This window comes from Pseudonaja textilis, chromosome 1, assembly GCF_049901715.1.
Source record: "Pseudonaja textilis isolate UNSWEBS1 chromosome 1, rPseTex1.2, whole genome shotgun sequence".
Classification (NCBI taxonomy): domain Eukaryota; kingdom Metazoa; phylum Chordata; class Lepidosauria; order Squamata; family Elapidae; genus Pseudonaja; species Pseudonaja textilis.
Window position 1 is genome coordinate 317,236,918 of NC_141990.1, and position 26,738 is coordinate 317,263,655.

Genomic DNA, 26,738 nt, shown 5'->3' on the forward strand with positions numbered 1-26,738 from the left:
AAGGGTATTTGCTGTTGTTTTTTCTCCTTTTCATTGTGTATGTATTTCTGTCAGGATGATCTTGGTGCTCTGTTTGTTTTTGTTCCTGTTATTTTTAAAAGCTATAAAAATACATCGATCATGGTTGATTAGGGGGTCCTGAAGTCATTTTTTTCACTCCCAGTGCAGCATAATTCTCCTTTCCATGCTGGATACACACAGAGGACTATATATAATTGGGTCTTTGGGCCATACATTTGACAGATACTGGATGGATGGATGGATGGATGGATGGATGGATGGATGGATGGACGGACAGACAGACAGACAGACAGATACGAGATAATGAGAAAGAGATGAGATAGATGGCATTGAAGATACTGATGAATAGATAGATAGATAGATAGATAGATAGATAGATAGATAGATAGATAGATAGATAGATAGATAGATAGATAGATAGATAGATAGATAGATGGAATAGATAGATAGATAGATAGATAGATAGATAGATAGATAGATAGATAGATAGATAGATAGATAGATAGATAGATAGATAGATAGATAGATAGATAGATAGATAGATAGATAGATACAGATAGATAGATGATAGATAGATAGATAGATAGATAGATAGATAGATAGATAGATAGATAGATAGATAGATAGATAGATAGATGATGGATGGATGGATGGATGGATGGATGGATGGATGGATGGATGGATGGATGGATGGATGGACAGATAGATAGATAGATAGATAGATAGATAGATAGATAGATAGATAGATAGATAGATAGATAGATAGATAGATAGATAGATAGATAGACAGACAGACAGACAGACAGACAGACAAACAGGGATAGATAAATATGAGATAGATGATAGATAGATAGATAGATAGATAGATAGATAGATAGATAGATAGATAGATAGATAGATAGATAGATAGATAGATAGATAGGACAGACGTAGACAGACGACATGAGAGAGATGGGAGAGAGATGAGATAGGTGAAATAGATAGAAATTGATGAATAGAGAGAGAGGTTAAATAGATGACATAGATATTAATGAACAGATAGATAGATAAGAGAGAGAGAGAAAGAAAGAGAGAGAGAGAATGATACAGTAGATAGATTATAGATGGGTGGGTGGGTGGGTAGATAAAAAGGGATGGAGATGGAGATACATACATATATCAAATTTATGGCCCAAAAACCCAATTATAAATGCCTGGCCCTGAGGATTCCAGGCCAAACACACTTAAAAAGAAGGTAAGTAAAATGCTCAGATGTGAGAAAATACACCCACCCACCCACTCCCAAGGAGAGTGTGTCAGCCTTTCCTTTCTCAACCAAACCGATGGTAACGTAGGGTCCGTGTTGGGTGGGATGGACCCTCCTTACCGTCTGTCGATCATCTGGTAGCACTTTTTCAGCCAGCCGATGCCCGGCATTCTCCTCCGTGGAGTGGCGCCGTTCAGATATACAATCATGTAATCTTCAGCCACCAGCAGCTCCAAACTGCTGATCACGTACCTTCCAGGAAAGGGGAGAAGAAGAGAAGAAAGAGAAGTGAGACTGGAAAGGTATACCAAAAACCTGCAAGGTTGGAGTATCTTTTGAGATCAGAATTTCTCCGCCTTAGAAACTTTTAAGACAGGTGGACTTCAACTCCCAGAATCCCCCATGACTGGCTGGGGGATTCTGGGAGTTGAGGTCCACCTGTCTTCAAGCATGCTGGCTGGGGAATTCTGGGAACTGAAGTCCATCAAACATGCTGACTGGGGAACTCTGGGAGTTGAAGTCCATCAAACATGCTGGCTGGGGAATTCTGGGAGTTGAAGTCCATCAAACATGCTGACTGGGGAATTCTGGGAGTTGGTCTATCAAACATGCTGGCTGGGGAATTCTGGGAGTTGAAGTCCATCAAACATGCTGGCTGAGGAATTCTGGGATTGGTCTATCAAACATGCTGGCTGGGGAATTCTGGGAGTTGGTCCATCAAACATGCTGGCTGGGGAATTCTGGGAGTTGAAGTCCATCAAACATGCTGACTGGGGAACTCTGAGAGTTGGTCCATCAAACATGCTGACTGGGGAATTCTGGGAGTTGAAGTCCATCAAACATGCTGACTGGGGAATTCTGGGAGTTGGTCTATCAAACATGCTGGCTGGGGAACTCTGGGAGTTGAAGTCCGGGAAGACAAAGCACCCCTCTTTTAAACACCCCCAAAGGGCCAGAGTCTGGCAAACCCATCCTTTTTGAGATCGCAACCCCCTCATGCGAAATCTCCCGTGGTAGAGATGACCTAGGCAGCTCCCCCAGTGGGGCCTTAGCAAAATGTCCTCTCCTCCTTTGCAGAAGCCCAGAAGAGCTAACACTTACAGAAAGAGGTTCTCCATGATGTAATGGTAATCAGGCAGGTTGCTGTCCGGCAAGTAACAAGCCGCGAAGACAATGATGGCGTTGAGGCCTTCCCCGTAGTAACCTGAGAGAGACAGAAGCACGGAGGGGATTGACCTGCTGAGCGGACCCTGGGATCCCTTCCCCGCCTGATGGACCTGCTCCCTTCTCCTCCCAAGACTTAGCCGGAGACCCGGTGGTGCTTCTCGGGCTCCTCACCTCCATGCGTTACCACCTTCATGTACGGCTTGATCATCTGCAGATCGATGCGGTGCTCCTGTTCCCCGATGATGACCGTCCTCCAGAGGCGGCCATTGGGGGCACCGCCATCTTCCCCGCCTCCATCTCCAAATAGGTCTGCACTGTCTCCGGGCATGTTTTTGGCTGTGGCCACGGGAGTATCGTCTGAGGAAGAGAACCCAGGAGATGGGATGAGCCGCAAGCATAACCTGACCCAGCATCACAAATTCTTAGGAGTCAGTTGACTGCAAGAATAACAGAATAACAGAGCTGGGAGGGACTTTGGAGGTCATCTAGTCCAGTGGTCGCCAACCAGTGGGCCACGGCCCACTGGTGGGCTGTGAGAAAATTTTTGTGGTCTGCAGAGAAATGTCACCCCCAGAGCTCCCCCCCAAAACAATTAATCCAGGCTGCGCAGAAACACAAGGCTGCGCTGCCCACACGGCCCGTGGGAACCCTCCCCGCCCACTCACTCCTTACTCAGCAAACTTGCCTTCTCAATTTGCTATTTTTCCTTTTTCTGACCATCAGCTGTTCTGCTGTGCTAGGAGATTTAAATTAGCTAGAAAGCAGGAAATTGTTGGAGTTCTTGCTTTCTAGCTAATCTTTAGATCTGGGCTCTGCTTTTAAGCAGAGCCGAACCTTCCTTAGGACTGAAATAGTGCAGACTCAGCTAGCCGATGGCAGAAACACAGATCTCTAAGTAAATTTGGTTCTGTGAGCAACTCAATCTGCCTGCCTGCTTTGCCCGATTTTGGGTAAAAGTTGCTCTTTTTTTATTTATAAAAAATTCAATATTTACATACATGGTGTGTTGTGAGTTAATGTTGTGAGTTAATGTTGTGAGTTTGCTTGCAAGCAAATTTTATGTGACAGACTCAGGTAGCAGATTGCAGAATGGTAGATCTCTGAGTGAATTTGTGATTCTGTGAGCAACTCAATCTGCCTGCCTGCTTTATCTGATTTTGGGTAAAAGTTGCTCTTTTTTTAATTTAAAAAAAATCAATATTTATATAAATATTTATAATATTTACATACAAGCCATGCCCAGCCAGTCACATGACCACCAAGCCACACCCACAAATTATGCCACACCCACATAACCAGTTAGTGGTCCCTGGGATTTAAAAATATGAGTTTGGTGGTCCCTGAGGTCCAAAAGGTTGGTGACCCATTCTAGTCCAGGCCCCTGCTCAGGCACAAGACCCCACACCCATGATGGTGAACCTATGGCATGCGTGCCCAAAGTGGCAGGTGAAGCCATGTCGCCTGGCATGTACGGCCTTGCCTGTTCTCTTCTGGGTTTCTGGCACGCATGTGCACCCGACGGCCAGTTGTCCTTTGCACGCGTAGCAGTGCTGAAAACCGGCACGCATAGCGCAGCGGCCAGCATATTGACAGGTGCGCATGCGTGTCAGAACATGGAAGTTCGGCTTTTCTGGAGCGCGGTGGTGCCTTCGCACACACAGCAGTGCCATTCTCTGGAAAAGCTGAACTTCTGGGTTCTAGCATGCATGTATGCATGTCCGATGATCAGCTGGGCGGCGTGCATGCGCGCTAGAACCCAGAAGTTCGGCTTTTCCAGAGCATGCCCCTGATGAGCACACATGAGTGCGACGTTTCTGCACAACCTTCGCCATCACTGCCCTACAACACTTCAGACAAATAGTTATCCAATCTCTTCTTAAAAATTTCCAGTGTTGGAGTATTCACAACTTCTAGAGGGAAACAGTTCCACTGGTTAATTGTTCTAACAGTCAAGAGGTTTCTCCTTAGTTCTAAGTTGCTTCTCTCCATGGTTAGTTTCCACCCATTGCTTCTTTTCCTGCCTTCTGGTGCTTTGGAGAATAGCTTGACTCCCTCTTCTTTGGGGCAGCCCCTGAGACACTGGAAGACTGCTATCAAGTCACTTACTAGTCCTTCTTTTCATTAGACTAGACATACCGAGTTCCTGCAACTGTTCGTCATATGTTTGAGCCTCCAGTCCCCTAATCCTCTTGGTTGCTCTTCTCTGCCCTCTTTCTAGAGTCTCAGCGTCCTTTTTTACATCGTGGCGACCAAAAGTGGATGCAGAATTCCAAGTGTGGCCTTACCAAGGCATTATAAAGTGGTACTAACACTTCACGTGATCTCGATTGTCTCCCTCTGTTGATTCAACCTAGGATTGCATTGGCTTTTTTGGCTGCTGTCGCACACGGCTGGCTCCTATTTAAATGGTTGTCCACTAGGACTCCGAGATCCCTCTCCCAGTTACTACTACTGAGCCAGGAACCACCTGTTCTATACCTGTTCATTTGATTTTTCTTGCCTGTGCCTACTGCCTCACTAACAGAAACCAGTATCGATCCTTCTCGTCACCTTCATGCTATCTCTCTGTTGATGCAGCCTATTAGGGCATAAGACAGTGCTGTGGGAACTAGTTGTTCTCACACTGGCTTCTTTATTGTGGAATAAGTTTTAAAATTATCAAACCTAATAAAATTAAACCACATTCCGATTTTTTTAAAATTGGTTCAATGCCTACCCTTCTTCCAAGACATCCCAACTAGGAAAAATGGCACGCCAAAACAACTAGACACAAAGGTGCCATCACTCCGCTAAACAACGAATTCCCACAACGCTGTCATGCCCTGGGATGTCAAATCCTCTAATGGGGCTGTATTAATATTATCTTTGTCATCTTTTCTACTAACTATTCCTTTAGCATCTTATGACTATCACTTTGTTCTGGACACTTTCTACAGAGGCCCGATTGAGAAGCATTTTAACAAACTGCATCCCTGTTTGGTTCAGTGGCCGCAGCACCTCAGATAGAAAGTCCCTACAGAGAGTGGTGAGGACAGCAGAGATGATTATAGGAAGCTCGATTCCCATTATCCAGGATGCTGCTTAACAAGCACTCTGTGCTTAGAGCTCAAAGCATTGTTAGAGACCCCACACACCCACTTCATGGTCTGTTTCAGTTGCTCCCCTCTGGGAAGGGGTTTCAAAGTATTTCTAGCAGGACTACCAGGTTCTGTAACGGCTTTGTTCCCCTATGCCAGGGGTGGGCAAATTACGGCCCGCAGGCCACATCCGGCCCGTTGGTCTATCCAATCCGGCCCGCCTCTGAAAACAAAATCGCTGGCCTGTGCCATCTATCTGGTAAAACTCACAAGATTCATTTTTCTCACCACATCCGAACTAGATTATGTTGTTTCTCTGTGTCATAGAATATATGTGGGTATATGCATAATTTTGAATTTTTTTATTTATTTTGTCGTGTTCATATAGCATCTATTGGAGGGGGTGACTCCTTGAGAGCTGCATGCAACGAAACTTCGCTTCACCAAGTGACCACAAAGTTATTCTAAGTCCTAAGTTTGTGGTTTGTTATCTTATGATTTATGATGATTGTATGTTACAATTACGATCGTGACTTATCGCTTGTGGCTTGCAAGAGCCTTGGTGGCGCAGGAGTTAAGAATGCAGTACTGCAAACTACTTCTGCTGACAGCCAGCTGCCTGCAATTTGACAGATCGAATCCCACCAGGCTTCAGGTTGATTCAACCTTCCGTCCTTTTTTCTGGAGTCAGCAAAATGGGGACCCAGATTGTTGGGGACAAGAGGCTGACTCTATAAACTGCTTAGAGGGGGCTGTAAAGCACTATAAAGCAGTATATAAGTCTCTGTCATGCCCCTGTCAGAGTCTAAATCTAAGGAGGAAGCCGAACAGCTGACAGGGAGCAGGAGTGTGACTCCGTTGACTTTGGAGGAAACTGAGGAAGGGCAAAGTCCGGCTGGGCAGAGCAGGGAAGAGGTAGAACAAGGGAGAGGGAATTCAGAGGAAGACCCAGGCCCACCTCCTCTTCATCCTAGGGCATGCAGGGAGGAATGGAGAAGGGAGCAACGTGGGTTGCATGGCTTACGGGGGAGGAATGGGCCCTGATTCCCTTCATTAGCGACAGGTGGGAAGAGAGTTTAAAAGAAAGGCAGGCTGTGTGCAGCAGCAGCTGGGAGCAAACGTGCAAACATGAGTTTATCTTGTGTTGACTTCGATTATCTGTGTTCCCGGTGTCTTCCCAACTGTATTGAGTTACTGCCATGTCTGGAATTCCTTCTCCTGCCCTGCTGGATGAATTACCTCATTTTGCCTTGATTGGGCTGTAAGTTCCAGTTTTTGTTGACCATGTTTTGGACTTGATTCTCTGCAGCCCAAAGGCTGTTCCTGGGAGAGTTTTTTTCCAGCCCAGAAGGTAACCAGGACATTGGGGGGCAAAGTTGGAGCTAATAAAGGGACTCCTACTGATTATCTGACGGTGTTGCCTTTGTGCCACGCCCCTTTGGGTCATCACAGTCCCAGCGCTATTGCTATTGTTCTATACACCGAGAGCTTCTGCACCGGAGACAAACGCCTTGTGTGTCCAATCACACCCGACCAATATTGAATATTCTAATTATTCCACAAACTTATCGCCAGTTTTAACCTCAGCCGCTCCTGATAGGAAACCCGGCGGGAATAGATCACCCGTCAATTCTTACCTTCCCATTCCAGCTCGTTGCCGTTTCCCAGGAATTCCAGGGAATCCGTCTCATCCGGTGTTTCAATGTCATCGACGTTTATATCCAGGTCATCCGGCGTGTCCAGGAAATCGTCGGAAAGAAGGGAGCCTTCGCTCTGGTCCAAAGAAATGTTGATTTCCGGGGCCACCAGAGTCTTCCTCTTGTGAAGGGCCCCGTTACTAAAATGCAAGGAGCCCGGCGGAGCTGTGGGGTTTTAAGGACCAAAAAATTAAGTGAAAAGTCGGGCAGCCCAAAAGAAATGTGTGTGAGGGAAAGGTTATTTATTGCATTTTAATTTTGCAAAACGTTTAACGGACAAGTTTTATTTCACTTCAGAATAGAGCTGGAAGGGACCTTCGAGGTCATCTAGCCCTACCCCCCCCCCCAGCTCAAGCAAGAGACCCTATACTATTTCAGACAAATGGTGGCCTAATCTCTTCTTAAAAAACCTCCAGCAATGGAACACCCACAAATTCTGGAGGCACGCCGTTCTACTCGTTAATTAGTCAAAAGTGGTTTAAAAGTGGCACATAAATGCAGTTTGACAGATTTTAAAAGCCTGCAGAGTTTGATCAACAGTTAATTAATTTAAAAGCTAGGATCAGTTTTAAACAGAGGAGGGAGGACTGTGGGGTCTTTGGTGTTCTCAGAGCCATTAGGTAGCCTCATCAGTGCTAGAAGGGAGTGGAGTTTGTGGAGAGGAGGAAGAGGAGGAGGAAGAAGAAGAAAGGAGGAGGAGAAGGAGGAGGAGGAAGAAGAAGAAGAGGAAGAGGAGGAGGAGGAAGAAGAAGAAGAAGAAGAAGAAGAAGAGGAGGAGGAGGAGGAGGAGGAGGAGGAGGAGGAGGAGGAGGAGGAGGAGGAGGAGGAGGAGGAGGAGGAGGAGACGACAATACGATCCTTGGTGCTCTGTGAGCTTGCTTGTTTTCTTGCAGATGTTTCATTACCCAACTAAGTAACATCTTCAGTGCTAGAAGGGCGGAGGTTTGCTCTCCTTTTATATTCTAGTGGTTTACCCTGTTGGGGTAAGTAGTCTGGCCGGTTCTTTGATTGAGCTGTTGCTCCCTGTTAGCTTCTTTCATGGTTCCCTGATTGTGGTATTGTTTGCTTCTTGATCGTCAGTCTAACATTAAACAACCAAGTTTCCTGGCACACTGAATCCCAAAGTGCCCCAAAACACTCATATCTTAAATTATTTCCAGGTAAATCTCAGATTGCCTGCTCAGGAAACTACAACTGGATGAAAAACCGCTGGTGACCTTCTAATGCTGCACCATAGAGAGTATCTTAACTTCCTGCACCTCTGTCTGGTGCACAGGGGCAGATAGGACGGCACTCCAGAGGTAAATGTCATTGCCCAGAGGATCAAGGGTTGCCCTCTCCCCTCTTTGGAAGAGCTTTGTAGCTCCCGCTGCCTTAAGAAAGCTCAAAACATCCTCAAAGATCCATCTCATCCTGGGCACCCTTGTTTTGAACTATTACCATCAGGCAGACGGTCCAGGATAATAAAAAAGGACAAATAGGCTGAAAAACAGCTTCTATCCCAGAGCAGTAACTCTGTTGAATTCTGCTTTATAGTGCAATATTAATGCAATGTCAGGGGTTTTCAATTCAATGTACAGAATGTGAAGGATATGTATTTTTTTTTGTTTTATATTTTTCATATATAACATACACCGAAAAACAGCATTTAATGTCATTGTATGAGGTGCAATGACAATAAAGTAAAGTAAACTAAAACGAATGTGTTGGGGTCAGAAGGACCTCCAGACACCCCCCTGGATGGTGGGAAAGCAAGGCAGATGAAGCCCCTCCTCCCATTCATACCCTGTTTCCCCGAAAATACGACCTGCCCTGAAAGTAAAGCCTATCTTGATTTTTACATGTGCACCCAATATAAGCCCTACCCCCCAAAATAAGCCCTAATTAAGATACCACCCACTCCAGAGTGGACAGGTAAAAATTAAACTAGGGTGGGGATGGAGGGGTGGAGCTGCCCTACTACTTACCTGTGGAAGGCCTTGCACACCCCGACATTTCTTCTGCAGCCGGCAAGGCCGGCAAGGCTTTCCTAAAGGCCTCTGGAGCTGATAAGAAAGCTCTGGATCGATCCAGAGCTCCGTTATCAGCTGCAGAGGCCTTGCCGGCCGAGAAGAAGTTCCTGAAGGCCTCGGACAGCGAAAAGGAAGCTGGGGGGTGACATGTGCAAGTGAGGTTAGCCAGTGGAGGACATCCTCCGAAAATAAGACCTGGTGTCTTTTTTGGTGGCAAAAAAATATAAGACAGGGGCTTGTTTTTCGGAGAAACACGGATACTTGCAAGGATGTGGAGCCACATCTAATCCCTCCACCTGGAAAGGGACGGGGGGGTGGAGAGGCAGAGCCATGCCTTGAAAGTCCTCCAGCTGCCCACAGCCCAGAGGAGTACCAAGGCCTAGAAAGTCTCCATCTCGGCCTCAAGACCTCCACATTCCCACGAAGGGAAGATGGGGCACTTCCGTTGATCTTCCACTTCTACTCACCCAAGACGTTCCCCGAAGGGCTTCCCAAGGACTCCATGCCTGCTTCTTCTGGGAGGGGCCTAGAGAGGAGACAGTGGGGGGGGGAGGGGAGAGGAAGACCAAGGAACCAATGTTCAGACGGTCAACTCATCAAACATTCCTACGCCTCTTTTAGGAGTTGCCATAAAAAAAAGTGGGGGGAAAAGGAAATCTGGAAGAACAGGGAGGTGTTAGAAAGCGAAAGAACATTCCAACTCTTCTCTTTAAAAGATTGTAGCTAAACTACCAGAGCTTTTGCCCACAAATATATCTAATTGGAGAACGTGACTGATGTTCACCCAGCCTGCGAACGTGCTCAGTTGGAGAATCTGATTTATGACACGCCAGGGAGGAGGGACAAAATAGGGTCCCAGGGGGACTGTAAATGACGTAGGCCAGAGTTGGCTTCGTACAGGGCAGGGCCAGGACGTCGCCGCTAATGAATCCTTGGAAGTTTTTTGAAGTTTGGCTCGAGAATCATGATTTAATTTGGGCGATTGCTGGAATCCTGACAGCAACTACTCCTCTTTCCTTCCATAAACAGGAACCACATCTATAGGTTGAAGACAGCGGCTTCAAATAAATGCATGAATAAATATTGAAGAGCGTTGCAGGGGTGGGAAGCCAAGCCCCCCTCCCAGAAGAATGAAATATTTGGGGGAGGGATATTAAAAGAGGCAGAATATTATATTTCCCCAAACGAGTAAGGGGAGAAACATGCTCCAACCCCAATTTCCTGCAAAGTAGGGACAGCTTCCAGCAGAACTCTTTCAAGTTCGAGATTTTAAGAAATTAAGGAAGTAATTTATAATTCGTTAAAATTAATTGATTAAGAAATCTGGGCCAATTTATTCATAAACTAAACATCTTTGGCTTCGGGGTGATGGGATTGAGAAGGGATGGGATGTTTTAGAGCGTAATAGGATTAGCCCACCTCCCTTTAGCCAACGACACACAAAAGCCCCTTCCATCACACAATCCCCAGCACAGTTCAAAACTTCAAAGTCACAGACACCTATAAAGATCCCCCCGCTCATTCAACCGCCTGTAAGGAGTCGCGGCGGCGCAGTGGTTAGAATGCGGTACTGCAGGCTACTTCGGCTGGCTGCCGGCTGCCAGCAATTCGATCCTGACCAGATCAAGGTTGAGTTAGTTTGCAGTCCTTCTTCCAAGGTGGGTAAAATGAGGACCCAGATTGTTGGGAGGCAAAGAGAGGGCTGTAAAGCACTGTGAGGCTGTATATAAGTCTAAGAGGGAAGGGAGGGAGAGAGGGGGGTATTCATCTGGTTAGCATCCTATCAGTGTGTGAGAGAGAGTTGAGGGCTGTTTGGAAACCGAAGCAGTATTTGCTGTGTCAGCAAGAAGGAGACAGCAAGGAGCCTGGGTGTGGCTTAGCTCAACTGTCCTGTACTACAGCTGCTTGGTGCTTTGAAACTGAAACCAAAACTCCTCTCCTCTGCTTGTGTTTTGCATTTGGAAAAGATTTCTTTCCAGATGAGGAGGGAGAGTAGAACTCCTTAGCATCAGAGCGCGTTAATAATCATAATAATACAGGAAATACTCTAAATGCTCTGATGGTCATTTAGAAAAATCCTTTCTTAGGGAGCCCCTAGAAGCCCAGAGGAACATAGGTGCCAAATTTCAAGTTTGTAGGCTTTAAGGTTCTGGAGATTTTGTGATGATGTGCGAGGGGCATTTTGCCTTTATAGAGAGAGAGATTTAAAAATTAAAAGAAAACAATAGAACCATTATGGACCCTCTCGCTAACAAAAGAGACATTTGAAGCCTGTTACACTCCCGAGAACCCGGATATTTTCGCCTTACTTAAAATAAGGCTTGCATTAGAAATGTAGCCATTGCCAGAATGACCTATAATGGTTCTGCTAGCTTTTCTGTGAGAAAATCTACTTATCGAAAGCTTTTCTGTCCTCAAATGCCTTTTGTAATAAAGCAAGCCAGACATGCGCCAGTTTGGGCAGAAAGCTGGAAGTGCCCAGCCTCCTGCCCGGGGTTTGGCCACGGCCGAACCTCTGAGCCGACTGAAGGAAAATAATCAGTGGATTTACTTAAGATTATAGGGACGGAAAGCATTATGAAATCGGTTTATTTCATTCTGCTATCTTTAGGCAGTTTCACGCTCACGTCAGTGTTTACACACCTGCACCCAAGGGGTGAGGGTGTCCCACAATAAATAGACATTAAGATTGTTTTTTAAAAAATGATAATAGATATATTAAATAATAGCTATAAGAAAATGTGATTACTGTTATATTGGCAAGAAAAGCATTAATTATCATCGTAAGCACAAGATATATGTATGCAGTCGATCCACAGTTGAAATGAAATGGAAGTATTGTAAAATATATATATATATTTTAATAAAAAAATAAATAGACATTAAATTCTTCCTTCCTTTTTTAAAAGCCAGGTTTTTCAAACCCGGCCACTGGAGTGGGACTTCAACTCCGCTCCTCTTAAAAGTTCACCGAGAATAGAATCAAGATGATGAGAAGTGTGATGACCCCACTTGAAATACTGTGTCCAGTTTTGGTCGCCACGATATCAAAAAGATGTTGGGACTCTGGAAAGAGTGCAGAGAAGATCCGGTCTCCCCTGGTCCTTCTCTTCCCTCGACTAGCCGGGCCCAGTTCCTGCAACCGTTCTTCATATGTTTTAGCCTCAAACCAGTGGAACAGAAGATGCCCTCGGAAGTTGTGGGAGCTTCATCACTTGAGACTTTCAAGAAGAGACTGGACTGCCATTTGTCAGAAATGGTGTAGGGTCTCCCGCTTGGGCAGAGGGGGGTTGGACTAGATGACCTACAAGGTCCCTTCCAACTCTGATTATCTGTAATCTGTTAAGAGCAACCAAGAGGATTAGGGGACTGGAGGCTAAAACCTATGAAGAACGGTTGCAGGACCTGGGCTTGGCTAGTCTCGGGAAGAGAAGGACCGGGAGAGACAGGAGAACATCTTCCAATATTTGAGGGGCTGCCCCAGAGAGGAGAAAGGGGTCAAGCTATTTTCCAAGGCACCTGAAGGCCAGACAAGGAATAATGGATGGAAGCTGATCCAAGGAGAGATTCAACCTGGAAATAAGGAGAAACTTTCTGATAGGGAGAACAATCAACTTATAAAAAGGAATTTGAGACTCTAGAAAGAGTGCAGAGAAGAGCAACCAGGATGATGAGGGGACTGGAGGCAAAAACCTACGAAGAACGGTTGCAGGAACTGGGCCTGGCTCGTCTAGGGAAGAGAAGGACCAGGGGAGACAAGAGAGCATCTTCCAGTATTTAAGAAGGGGCTGCCCCAGAGAGGAGGAGGAGGAGGAGGAGGAGGAGGAGGAGGAGGAGGAGGAGGAGGTAGTCAGGATATTCTCCAAAGTATCTGAGGGCAGGACAAGAAGCAATGGGTAGAAACTCATCCAAGAGAGAAGCAACCTGGAACTAACACATTTTGTCTGAAATGGTAAAGTTTCCTACTTAAACAGGGGGTTGGACTAGAAGACCTCTAAGGTCCCTTCTGACTCTGCTACTCTATTCCATTCCATTCTATATTCTACTCCACTCTGCTATATATTCTATTCTATGTTCTATTCTATATTCTTCCATTCCATTCCATGAAACTACTTTCCTCCAGAAGTTGTGAATCCTCCAACCCTGGGAGTTTTTAAGAAAAGTTTGGACAATCATTTCGTCTGAAGTGGTGTAGGGTTTCCTGCCTGAACAGTGGGTTGGACTAGAAGACCTTCCAAGGTCCCTTCTGACTCCTCTATTCTATTCTATTCTATTCTTTCCTAACAGTGAGAACAATGAACCAGTGGAACAGCTTGCCACCAGAAGTTGTAGGTGATCCAACCACTGGAAGTTTTAAGAAGAGACTGGACAGCCATTTGTCTGAAATGGTATAGGGTCTCCTGTCTGAGCAGAGGGATGGACTAGAAGACCTCCAAGGTCCCTCCCAACTCTCCTATTCGATTGCATTGTTTGGGGCCACCGTCAGCTAGGGGGATTCCCTCACACACACACAAACACGCTCTGTCTTACTTATAGGCAAAAACAATCAGAAAATAAAATACAGGCTGAATAGTCGAGACCTTGTTGATGATCCAAACTCTGTCAACGATCTTGGAGTCCTCATCTCTAATGATCTAGAGCCCACTGTAACTACATGGCCAAAAAGGCGTTGTTAACCTACGTAGCTTTTTCTCTGGTAATATCACACTACTAACTAGAGCATACAAAACATTTGCTAGACCAATACTCGAATACAGCTCATCAGTCTGGAACCCACATTACGTATCTGATATTAGCACAATTGAGAAAGTCCAGAAATATTTCACAAGAAGAGTTCTCCACTCCTCTACTTGTTGCAGAAGACCTTACGCCACCAGACTTGAAATTCTAGACCTAGAAAACCTAAGACTAAGCCACCTTCGGTCCGACCTAAGTATAGTATATAAAATCATGTATTGCAACGTCCTACCTGTCAATGAATACTTCAGCTTCAACCACAACAACACAAGAGCACACAAGAGATACAAACTCAAGGTTAATCGCACCAAACTTGATTGCAGGAAATATGACTTGAGCAAGAGAGTGGTCAATGTCTGGAATACTCTACCTAACTCTATAGTTTCTTCCCCAAACCCCAAAAACTTTAACCTTAGACTGTCTACTATTGACCTCACCCCCTTTCCTAAGAGGTCTGTAGGGGGTGTGCATAAGCGCACCAATGTGCCTACCGTCCCTGTCCTATTGTTTCTTTTATTTATATATATATATATTTCTTATATGTATCCATGTATTCATAGCTATGTTTTTACTTCTACCTATTATCTTGTGAGCAATTGACAAGCCAAATAAAACGAATAAAAAATAAAATCACACACCCCAAATTCCTTTTTAAGTGGCCTCCGCGTTCTGCCACGCAACGGTGAGACTAGAGCAGCCACTTGTGCAAACATTCAAAGGTCAGAAACCACGGAGACGCTCTCCTTTGTCAAGGTTTTAGAAGAAAAAAACATTGCCTGTCTGGGATTTTCTTCCCACTTCCTGCCTCGCTCCTTCCCTCCCTTTTTACTCTCCTCCCTGGGCTCTTCCGCATCGCAGGATGCTCCCTTTCTTTTCTCCTCCCGCCATAGACGGAGCCTTGAATGAGTCACCTCCGGCTGCCTCACTGAGCATGCTCCGTGCATCCCAGCTGCGAGCATCCCAAGGATGACGTCAGGAGCCGACAAAGCAACTCCTTCCTGCTCCCTTCCGCACAGACCGAGAGCCTCGGCGTTGCAGGTGAGAGATTTTGACACAGTCGGAAGGGAACCTTGGAGGCCATCTAGTCCAGTCCCGCCCAAGCAGGAGACCCTACACCATTTAACCTTTTAACACAGTTGGAAGGGACCTTGGAGGTCATCTAGTACAGCCCCTCCCCGCCCAAGCAGGAGACCCTACACCATTTAACAGATTAGCAGAGTGGGAAGGGACCTGGGAGTTCATCTAGTCCAACCCCCCACCCCGCCGCCCAAGCAGGAGAATCTACCCCATTTAACAGATTAACAGAGTTGGAAGGGACCCTGTAGGTCATCTAGTCCAACTCCCTCCCCTGCCCAAGCAGGAGTGGAAAGGGACCTTATAGGTCATCTAGTCCCACCTCACCCACCAAAGCAGGAGACCCTACACCATTTAACTGATTAACCAAGTCAGAAAGGACCTTGGAGGTCATCTAGTCCAACCCCCCACCACCCAAGTAGGAGACCCTACTACACCATTTCTGACAGGTGGCAGTCCAGCCTCTTCTTGAAAGCCTCCAGGGATGAAGCTCCGACAACTTCTTTCTTTCTTTCTTTCTTTCTTCCTTCCTTCCTTCCTTCCTTCCTTCCTTCCTTCCTCCCTCCCTCCCTCCCTCCCTCCCTCCCTCCCTCCCTCTCTCTTTCTTTCTTTCTCTTTCTTTCTACATATCTACCTACCTACCAACCTATCTATTATCAGATTAACAGAGTTGGGAGGGACCTTGTAGGTCATCTAGTCCAACCCCCCACCCGAGCAGGAGACCCTGCACCATTTCTGACAGGTGGCAGCCCAGCCTCTTCTTGAAGGCCTCCAGGGATGAAACTCCCACAACTTCTTTTTCTTTCTTTCTTTCTTTCTTTCTTTCTTTCTTTCTTTCTTTCTTTCTCTTTCTTTCTTTCTTTCTTTCTTTCTTTCTTTCTTTCTTTCTTTCTTCCTTCCTTCCTTCCTTCCTTTCTTAACATACAACAGAAACAGATAATCAGAGTTGGAAGGGACCTTATAGGTCATCTAGTCCAACCCCCCGCCCAAGCGGGAGACCCTACACCATTTCTGACAAATGGCATCCAATCTCTTGTTGAAAGTCTTCCTTCCTTCCTTCCTTCCTTCCTTCCTTCCTTCCTTCCTTCCTTCCTTCCTTCCTTCCTTCCTACCTACCTACCTACCTATCAGGTTAACAGAGTTGGAAGGGACCTTGTAGGTCATCTGGTCCAACCCCACCCCCACCCAAATGGGAGAACCTACTACACCATTTCTGACCGATGGCAGTCCAGTCTCTTCTTGGAAGCCTCCAGGGATGAAGCTCCCACAATCTGTACTTGTCCCTTTGACTTTTTTTTCCTGCCTAAAATGTAAAACTTTGCTTTTCTCTGCGTTAAAACCCACGCCGTTGGACAGGGCGCCAGCGTTTCAAATCTGCCAAGATCTTTCCGGACCCTGAGCTCGTCTTTTGGGGGTGCGGGGAAGCGTTGGCTATTCCTGCCAGCTTCGTGTCCTCTGCAGATATGATGAGTTCCCCTTCTATTCTCTCTCCTCGGAGCCTTTTTTATGAGTGGATCCAGTCATCCGACCGACACTCTCTGCAGCTGTGGCTTCCAGAGACAGTGTTCAGACCCAGAGAGAGAGAGAAAAAACTCACACGTGTTGCTTCAACCGTCTATATCTGCTCCGGCAGCTGCCTTGGAGAGAGGATCCACTGTCCAGAGAACAGAAGCTCCTTGTGGATATTTCTCAGAATCCTGCCAACGCTTTTAAAAAACGTCCTTTTTGATACAGTCCAACAGCCAACCAGACCGACAATCGGGGGAGTCTGTTTCATTGTATTCCTTAATTATCATTTATTATCCCTTTCTTTCTTTCTTTTGAAAAAGTTTTCTTTTTAATTTTAACAACAAAAACAAACAAATAAAACCATATTTCAGTTCAACAGTGTGTCAATTGGATACATATATTCTGTGCACCTAATAATATTATCATACATTTCTTACTTGTTTATATATATATATATATATATATATATATATATATATATATATATATATACATATATAAAACCATTCTAATCAATCTTTTATCTCGCCTTGGTCAATTGTTATATTATCATTAATATTGCAATTATTATCTTTCAAAAACGTATTTCATCCTTACCTAAATTATATTCATTTTCTTGCTCAATCTAAGTCAATTAATTGTAATCAATTATTACTATTCTCACATGTTTCCGTTTCTTACTCTTCTGTCTAACCATTTGTAAAATAAATCCCAAATCTTATAATAATCTTTTTCTTCCTGTTCTCTATGCCATTGTCATTTCGGCACGTTCCATTATTTTCTTAATGGTTTCCTCCTCTATCTGAGTTTTCTCGTTTTTCCAATTTTATGCAAATAATTTATTTTTCCTTTCAACGTGGCCAAATTCTGAATTTCCTGGAATTCCAACCGAGGATTAAAAAAAAAAAATCCTCGTTACGAGAGTGAAAAGACAATTGTGCAAACATTTTTTGGTAGTAAACAAGATGTCAGGGCTACAACAAATCCATCTCCATTCAAATCATGTCTCTGGCTTCATCTCTCAGTGTAAAAAATATTGATTTATTAGGAGCGGCCATGTTGCCGTTACCTGGGTGCAGCTGACGTTCATCTCACCCTTGACCCTGGTCTTCCCCCACCCCCTGGATGTATATTCTCCAATGAGACACATCCATAGCTCAGAGTCATCAATCAGGCTCTCCAGTAATAATCTTGCGCGCCAACAGCTTCGGCTGCCTAGCGATTATCTGAAACATTTAAGGAATGCACTGTTTTCCCCCACTTCCTTTCTACTGACAACTAAAACGACCAAAAGAGTATTTTTTTTTTAGTTGACACAAGAAAGCATCAACCACACAAGTAGTCCTTGACTCACAATCCACAACTGAGCCCAACGCGTCCACAGCTACACACCGCACTTGTGAAGGGAGTTGTTTTCTCCCCCTCTGTGACCTGTTTTGCCACAGTGGCTCCCTGCAATCGTTAAGTGAAATCACATGGTCCTTAAACAAATCTGGCTATTAATGGCTTGTCGGAAGTCGGCTACAGAAGGCTACAAATAGCGACCACGTGACCGCAGGACCCTGCAATCGTTGTAAAAGTGAGACAGACCAAATTTTGATCGAGTGACCAAAGCTGCAACGGTCGTAAGTGTGAAAAACTGGCCATCGGTTCCCTTTTTAATGCTGTTGTCACTTTAAACAGTGACTAAATGAAACGTTATAAGTCGAGGACTATCCGAAACAGGCAGCCTGACCAGAGTGTAATAATTCTTGCTGGAGTCCCAAATATTTTAGAAAGAACATTTCTGACCTGCCGTCAATTCGACTTGCAATCTATCCATTTATTAATCAAAGATTGCCGTTTCACCAAAAAACAACAACCCCACAGACATCAAATAAATTATGAAAGTTCAATCCCAACCACGAAGAAAATAAAAATAAAAAGGAAAAACATCTCCCGCATTAGAAACCCAGCTGCACAAACAACGCTGAACATCTAACTTCCTGTCTGCAATCGGCAATTTGTCTGCCAGGACGTCTGCAGAGGAACCTCTGGATATTTGGCCTGAACCCCAGGTGTGGATTATGGTTTTCGGAAGCCTCTGGCCAAAACGGGAAGCAAAATTCATTCATTCGTTCATTTGTATCCCACTTTTATTATTTTTACCTATTTACCTATCTATCTATCTATCTATCTTATCTATCCATCCTCTATCCATTATCTATCTATCTATCTATCTATCTATCTATCCAACCTCTATCGATTATCTATCTATCATCTATCTATCTATCTCTCTCTCTCTCTCTCTCTATCTATCTATCTATCTATCTATCCAACCTCTATCGATTATCTATCTATCATCTATCTCTCTCTCTCTCTCTCTCTCTCTCTCTATCCAACCTCTATCCATCTATCTATCTATCTATCTATCTATCTATCTATCTATCTATCATCTATCTATCTATCTCTCTCTCTCTCTCTCTCTCTCTCTCTCTATCTATCTATCCAACCTCTATCGATTATCTATCTATCATCTCTCTCTCTCTCTCTCTCTCTCTCTATCCAACCTCTATCCATTATCTATCTATCTATCTATCTATCTATCTATCTATCTATCCAACCTCTATCGATTATCTATCTATCATCTATCTATCTATCTCTCTATCTCTCTCTCTATCTATCTATCTATCTATCTATCTATCTATCCAACCTCTATCGATTATCTATCTATCATCTATCTCTCTCTCTCTCTCTCTCTCTCTCTCTCTATCCAACCTCTATCCATTATCTATCTATCTATCTATCTATCTATCTATCTATCTATCATCTATCTCTCTCTCTCTCTCTCTCTCTCTCTCTCTCTATCTATCTATCTATCCCCCTCTATCGATTATCTATCTATCATCTCTCTCTCTCTCTCTCTCTCTCTCTATCCAACCTCTATCCATTATCTATCTATCTATCTATCTATCTATCTATCTATCTATCTATCTATCCAACCTCTATCGATTATCTATCTATCATCTATCTATCTCTCTCTCTCTCTCTCTCTCTCTCTCTATCTATCTATCTATCTATCTATCCAACCTCTATCGATTATCTATCTATCATCTATCTATCTCTCTCTCTCTCTCTCTCTCTCTCTCTCTATCCAACCTCTATCCATTATCTATCTATCTATCTATCTATCTATCTATCTATCTATCTATCATCTATCTATCTATCTATCTCTCTCTCTCTCTCTCTATCTATCTATCTATCTATCTATCCAACCTCTATCGATTATCTATCTATCATCTCTCTCTCTCTCTCTCTCTCTCTATCCAACCTCTATCCATTATCTATCTATCTATCTATCTATCTATCTATCTATCTATCTATCTATCTATCTATCTATCCAACCTCTATCGATTATCTATCTATCATCTATCTATCTATCTCTCTATCTCTCTCTCTCTCTCTCTCTCTATCTATCTATCTATCTATCCAACCTCTATCGATTATCTATCTATCATCTCTCTCTCTCTCTCTCTCTCTCTCTATCTATCTATCCAACCTCAATCCATTATCTATCTATCATCTCTCTCTCTCTCTCTCTCTCTATCCAACCTCTATCCATTTATCTATCATCTATCTATCTATCTATCTATCTATCTATCTATCTATCTATCTATCTATCTATCTATCCAACCTCTATCGATTATATATCTATCATCTATCTATCTATCTATCTATCTCTCTCTCTCTCTCTCTCTCTATCTATCTATCTATCTATCCAACCTCTATCGATTATCTATCTATCATCTCTCTCTCTCTCTCTCTCTCTCTCTCTCTATCCAACCTCTATCCATTATCTATCTATCTATCTATCTATCTATCTATCTATCTATCTATCTATCTATCTATCATGTCTCTCTGTGTGTCTGTCTGTCTACCTATCTACTTACCACTAACCAACCTATTATCTGCCTGCCTACTTACCTGCCTGCCTACCTGCCTACCTACCTACTTACTTATCTACCTACTACCTACCTACCTATCCTGTCTGTATGTCTGTGTGTCTGTCTGTCTACCTATCTACCTACCAACCAATCTATTGTCTGTCTGCCTGCCTGCCTATCTACCCACCCATCCATCCACCTATCTATCATCTGTTGGTCTATCTATCATCTTTATCTACCTACCTACCTATAGTACCTACCTATTATGTCTCTGCCTCCCTGCCTGCATGCATGCCTACCTACCTATCTATCTACCTATCTATCTAGCATCTGTCTGTGTGTCTGTCTATTTACCTATCTACCTAGTGCCCAGAGCAGCAACCATGCCCAAACGTTCCCTCACCACTGTCCAGACAAGTTTGTCCAACGTCCAGCCACTGGTGGCCCTTCAGTGCTTCAGGAACGTCCTTCCTTCTCTGGGAAGACGGGGGGGCAGCAATTCTCCCTCCCTCCCCACCCACCCCCCGCCCCCTGGGAGAGCACCCACCTGGGAAAGTCCTCATCCTGCCACTCTTCCTTGACCTCCACGTTGTCCATGCGCATCGTGGCTTCCGTGGTGCCCATGGTGCCTTGGCTGGGAAGTCCCCTCACCTGTGAAAGGAGGCGCCAGACCTTGAGAGAACAATGCATACCCCCCCCCACCAAAAACCTCCTCCATCACCCCAAAAAGCTCAGCTTTCTTCCTGGATTGTTGGGAGCCTTTCGCAGGTACCAGTGTGGTCTAAGTCCTCCCTGCAGGAGGGATGAGATGGCCTAGAACAGGGGTGTCCAACCTTGGCAACTTTAAGACTTGTGGACTTCAACTCCCAGAATTCTGGCTGAGGAATTCTGGGAGTTGAAGTCCACAAGTCTTAAAGTTGCCAAGGTTGGACACCCCTGGCCTAGAAGGTGGAGCTTTCGCCTCACAATCAGCAAAGCTGGCTGAGGAATTCTGGGAGTTGAAGTCCACAAGTCTTAAAGTTGCCAAGGTTGGACACCCCTGGCCTAGAAGGTGGAGCTTTCGCCTCACAATCAGGAGGCTGTGAGTTGGATACCTGGGCATCTCTGGGCACGATGGGAATATGATCTGCCCGACAAAACTCCACCCTGGCGACAGGAAAAGCATCCGGCCAGTCAAACGCTCCGCTAGCTTCCTTCAGTTGCCCAGACTCCACCCCGTCGTTAAATGAAGATGATGATCTCAGCCCGGCCTGCGTCCTCATGCAGGGGCTTGGATGCAATGTACTTTGGGGGCAGAATTGGTCCCTCGAGGCAGCAGGGGGACCCAGGTTCTGGTTCCAGCCTACACACACACACACACACACACACACCGCCACCATCAGGCTGGTGCTGGAGCCAAGAATGCCACGCAGGAAGCGCCTCTCCAGCAGAGGTTTCTACCTAGCAGATCCTCCAGGAAACGGGACCAGAAGGGATCCAGGAATGAATAAGCAGATTTCTGCAAAGCAGATAATGGACCGTTCCAGAGTTTGGACCGCTTGGGTGGCTGTCCAGGTTCTTCCTTGCCTTTTGCCCTTTTTAATGCAGGGACCTCGCTTTCTTCTCCTGCCTCTTGCGGGTGGGACTCAAAGCGTTCGATGGGGTGGAACGCAGCAGCCTCGTTGGAAGGGGCCTTGGAGGTCTTGTAGTCCAACCCTTCCCTCAAAGTGTTGTGGTGGTGGTGCTTATTGTTGTTTTCAGGTCTCTTCCCCCCCCACTTTCTCTTCTACCCAACCATGGACATCTTAAAATAAGCACCTCTTTACCCAGCTTTTGGGGGGGTGGGGAGCGTTTACAGGCCCAGGGAGAGGGGAGGGGAGAAAAGGGGGGAGAGAGAGTAAAGGGGGTTGTGGGGCTGAGTCACAGCAGCGCAGCTCCCTCGAGGGAAAACGCCCAGTGGGCAGGAGCTCCAGGGCCCAGGCTAAGTCAGCCGGCATGGCTGCCTTACGCGGCTTTGGCATTTGGGCTGAATGGCCAAGAGGGGGGCTGCCGTGGGCTACGGAGGGCTGTGGAAGAAGCAGGGCTGAGCAGAGGGAGGAAGGAGGAGAGAGGAAGGAAGGAAGGAAGGAAGGGAGGGAGGGAGGGAGGGAGGAAGGAAGGAAGGAAGGAAGGAAGGAAGGAAGGAAGGAAGGAAGGAAGGAAGGAAGGAAGGAAGGAGAAAGGGAGGGAGTGGGAGAGAGGGAGAAGGAAAGAAGGAAGGAAAGAAAGTAAAGGGAGGGAGGAATGGCAGGAGGAAGGAAGGGAAAAAAAGGGAGGGAGGGAAGGAGTGGAGAAGAGAGGGAGGGAAGGAAAAAGGGAGGAGGAAGAAGGAAGGAAGGAAGGAAGGAAGGAAGGAAGGAAGGAAGGAAAAGGGAGGGAGGAAGGGAGGAGGAAAGGGGGAGGCGGGAAGGGAGGGAGGGAAGAAGGAAGGGGAGAAGGAAGGAAAGGGAGGGAGGAAAGAAAGAAAGAAAGAAAGGAAGGAAGGAAGGAAGGAAGGAGGGACGGACGATAGAAGGAAGAAAGGAGGGAAGGAAGGAAAAGGGAAGGAGGAAGGAAAGAAGGAAGGAAAGAAGGGAGGGAGGGAGGGAGGATAGAAGGAAGGTAGGTAGGTAGGAAAAAAGGGAGGAAAGAAAGAAGGAAGGAAGAAGGGAGGGAGGGAGGAAAAGGGGAGGGAGGGAGGATAGAAGGAAGGTAGGTAGGTAGGAAAAAGGAAGGAAGGAAAGAAGGAAGGAAGGGAGGAAAAAGGGAGGGAGGAAGGATAGAAGGAAGGAAGGGAGGGAGGCCGAGCTCTCTCGACAGCTGGCCAGGTGCGCGGCCAGGCCTGCCCAGGTGACGCCGAAGCCCGTCCGCCCTTCTCCCCCCCCCGGACCGCGCCTGCCCCCCTTCGGGCCCCCTCCCCTGGGTGGGGCTGGGCCGATCCCCGCGGGGGCAGCCCCTCGCCCGCCTTACCGAGCCGGCGCCGCGCTCCTCTCCCCGCGGGCGTCCTCAGGCGGCGTTGCCCGGCAGGCGCGGCTCCCCGCCGGCCCGGCCTCCATCCCTCCGCCGCGGCTGGGCCTGCCGGGGCGGCGAGCGATGCCCGGCCTCGGAGCGCTCAGCTGGCCGGCTCGACAGGCTGCACAGCCGCGAGGGAAGCGGCCCCCCGAGATGAGCCACGGCCGCCCTTGGCCGCTCCCGATGCGCCCTCGACGCCGAGGATGCTGCTCCGCGCCCAGCCCGGCCACGGCAGGCAGGCAAGGCAGGCAGGCGACCGAGCGAGCCAGCAGCCCCAGGCGCGTCCCCGTGCGCGATCCGCCGCCGCCGCCGCTTCCCCCGCCCTGCCAAGCCAGCGGAGGCGCAGCAACATCTGCAGAAGGAGGCAGAGCGCAGCCGGGCAGCGGAGGCTCCGCGCGCTCCCGCACAAAGAGCCCCGCGCCCCCCCCCCACTCCGCTCCCTCCCCCCCCGCTGCTGAGGTGGGGGGGGGTCAGGAGCCCCCCCCTCCCATCGGGGTGGGACAACTCACCGTGGGACAATTGGACAATTCTACGGAATGATTGAAGATAAATAAAAACACACATATGGTCGTTTTGGCCATCCACGTTTCATTCCGTGCCTCGTTTTGCCTCTTTTCTTTACTGATTCTATTCCAGGGAGTCCTTAATATTAGTGTCACTCTTGTTCTGTGGCCAGTTGACCATGGCAAGTGGGCCATGATGAGTTGGCCATTACAAATTGGTCGTGATAAGTTGGTCACTACAAGTTGGTCATGGTGAGTTGGCCATAACAAATTGGTCATGATAAGTTGGCCATGAAAAGTTGGTCATGGTGAGTTGGCATTACAAGTTGGCCATGATGAGTTGGCCATTACCAGTTGGTCATGATAAGTTGGCCATTACAAGTTGGTCATGGTGAGTTGGACATTACAAATTGGTCATGATAAGTTGGCCATGAAAAGTTGGTCATGGTGAGTTGGCATTACAAGTTGGTCATGATAAGTTGGCCATTACCAGTTGGTCATGATAAGTTGGCCATTACAAGTTGGTCATGGTGAGTTGGACATTACAAATTGGTCATGGTGAGTTGGCATTACAAGTTGGTCATGGTGAGTTGGCATTACAAGTTGGTCATGATAAGTTGGCCATTACCAGTTGGTCATGATAAGTTGGCCATTACAAGTTGGTCATGGTGAGTTGGCATTACAAGTTGGCCATGGTGAGTTGGCATTACAAGTTGGTCATGATAAGTTGGCCATTACCAGTTGGTCATGATAAGTTGGCCATTACAAGTTGGTCATGATAAGTTGGCCACTACAAGTTGGTCATGATAAGTTGACCATTACAAGTTGGTCATGGTAAGTTGGCCATTACAAGTTGGTCATGGTGAGTTGGCATTACAAGTTGGCCATGGTGAGTTGGCCATTACAAGTTGGCCATGGTGAGTTGGCCATTACAAGTTGGTCATGATAAGTTGGCCATTACAAGTGGGTCATAGTGAGTTGGCATTACAAGTTGGTCATGGTGAGTTGGCATTACAAGTTGGCCATTGTGAGTTGGCCATTACAAGTTGGTCATGGTGAGTTGGCATTACAAGTTGGTCATGATAAGTTGAACATTACAAGTTGGCCATGATGAGTTGGCCATTATAAGTTGGCCATGGTGAGTTGGCATTACAAGTTGGTCATGATAAGTTGGCCATTACCAATTGGTCATGATAAGTTGGCCATTACAAGTTGGTCATGGTGAGTTGGTATTATAAGTTGGTCATGGTGAGTTGGCATTACAAGTTGGCCATGGTGAGTTGGCCATTACAAGTTGGTCATGGTGAGTTGGCATTACAAGTTGGTCATGCTAAGTTGAACATTACAAGTTGGCCATGATGAGTTGGCCATTACAAGTTGGCCATGGTGAGTTGGCATTACAAGTTGGTCATGATGAGTTGGCCATGGTGAGTTGGCCATTACAAGTTGGCCATGGTGAGTTGGCCATTACAAGTTGGTCATGATAAGTTGGCCATTACCAATTGGTCATGATAAGTTGGCCATTACAAGTTGGTCATGGTGAGTTGGCATTACAAGCTGGTCATGGTGAGTTGGCATTACAAGTTGGCCATGGTGAGTTGGCCATTACAAGTTGGCCATGGTGAGTTGGCCATTACAAGTTGGTCATGGTGAGTTGGCATTACAGGTTGGTCATGATAAGTTGAACATTACAAGTTGGCCATGATGCGTTGGCCATTACAAGTTGGCCATGGTGAGTTGGCATTACAAGTTGGTCATGATAAGTTGGCCATTACCAATTGGTCATGATAAGTTGGCCATTACAAGTTGGTCATGGTGAGTTGGCATTACAAGTTGGTCATGGTGAGTTGGCATTACAAGTTGGCCAGGGTGAGTTGGCCATTACAAGTTGGTCATGGTGAGTTGGCATTACAAGTTGGTCATGCTAAGTTGAACATTACAAGTTGGCCATGATGAGTTGGCCATGGTGAGTTGGCCATTACAAGTTGGCCATGGTGAGTTGGCATTACAAGTTGGTCATAATGAGTTGGCCATTACAAGTTGGTCATGATGAGTTGGCCATTTCAAGTTGGCCATGCTAAGTTGGCCATTACAAGTTGGCCATGGTGAGTTGGCCATTACAAGTTGGTCATGATAAGTTGGCCATTACAAGTTGGCCATGGCGAGTTGGCCATTACAAGATGGCCATGGTGAGTTGGCCATGGCAAGTTGGTCATGGTGAGTTGGCCATGGCATATTGGCTGTTGCAAGTCGGCTGTGGTGAGCTGGCCATGGTGAATTGTCATAGACCTGGTCCCCAGCACATGTTGCCCACCTTCTCTGCAGAGGAAGGAGATGAGTCACGTTGGCAGCAGCTGCTGGCCACTTGACTGGCATGGGGGAGTTGGGAGCTGGTGACCCCAGGAGTGGGTCATCTCAGGATGCGCCCCACCATTTGGGATAAGGGTGGGCAGGAAGACCCCCTCTGGGGACAGAGTGGAAGAGCGGGGAGGGCTGTGGGGTCCTTGGGGGTCTCTGAGGTGGGTGGTGTTTCTTGCAGACGTTTCACGACCCAACTAGTGAACATCATCAGTGCTAGGAGGGAGGGAGATTGCAGGAAGAAGGAAGAGGAGGGGGACCGTGGGGTTCAGTTGAAATTCTCTCGTTTCTATCATTTGTAAGCTGCCCAGAATCACCTCGTAAGGGAGACGGGCGGCGTGTGGAAATCAATCGATTTATTTTCACCCCATTTTGCGACTTTTCTCCTGCCACCATCGTTAAGTG

At 46.4% G+C, this 26,738-nt stretch overlaps 1 protein-coding gene across 3 annotated transcripts in view; it reads right to left on the reverse strand.

Moving 5' to 3' along the window:
- Positions 1 to 23,792, reverse strand: part of ATCAY (ATCAY kinesin light chain interacting caytaxin) — a 33,848-nt gene extending 10,056 nt beyond the window's left edge. The window contains exons 1-8 of one of the 3 annotated variants that reach the window (XM_026722458.2): positions 23,431 to 23,790; positions 21,832 to 21,961; positions 21,011 to 21,114; positions 9,688 to 9,746; positions 7,149 to 7,373; positions 2,606 to 2,791; positions 2,369 to 2,471; positions 1,388 to 1,519 (exon numbers count right to left, since the gene is read on the reverse strand). In XM_026722458.2, the coding sequence (XP_026578243.1) occupies positions 1,388 to 1,519; positions 2,369 to 2,471; positions 2,606 to 2,791; positions 7,149 to 7,373; positions 9,688 to 9,746; positions 21,011 to 21,087 (782 nt within the window). In that variant the 5' untranslated portion in view covers positions 21,088 to 21,114; positions 21,832 to 21,961; positions 23,431 to 23,790. Of the gene's footprint in view, positions 1 to 1,387; positions 1,520 to 2,368; positions 2,472 to 2,605; positions 2,792 to 7,148; positions 7,374 to 9,687; positions 9,747 to 21,010; positions 21,115 to 21,831; positions 21,962 to 23,430 lie in introns of all 3 variants that reach the window. The other 2 variants (XM_087922559.1, XM_087922560.1) reach the window with 2 other exon arrangements.
- Between the last annotated feature and the right edge of the window lie 2,946 nt (positions 23,793 to 26,738).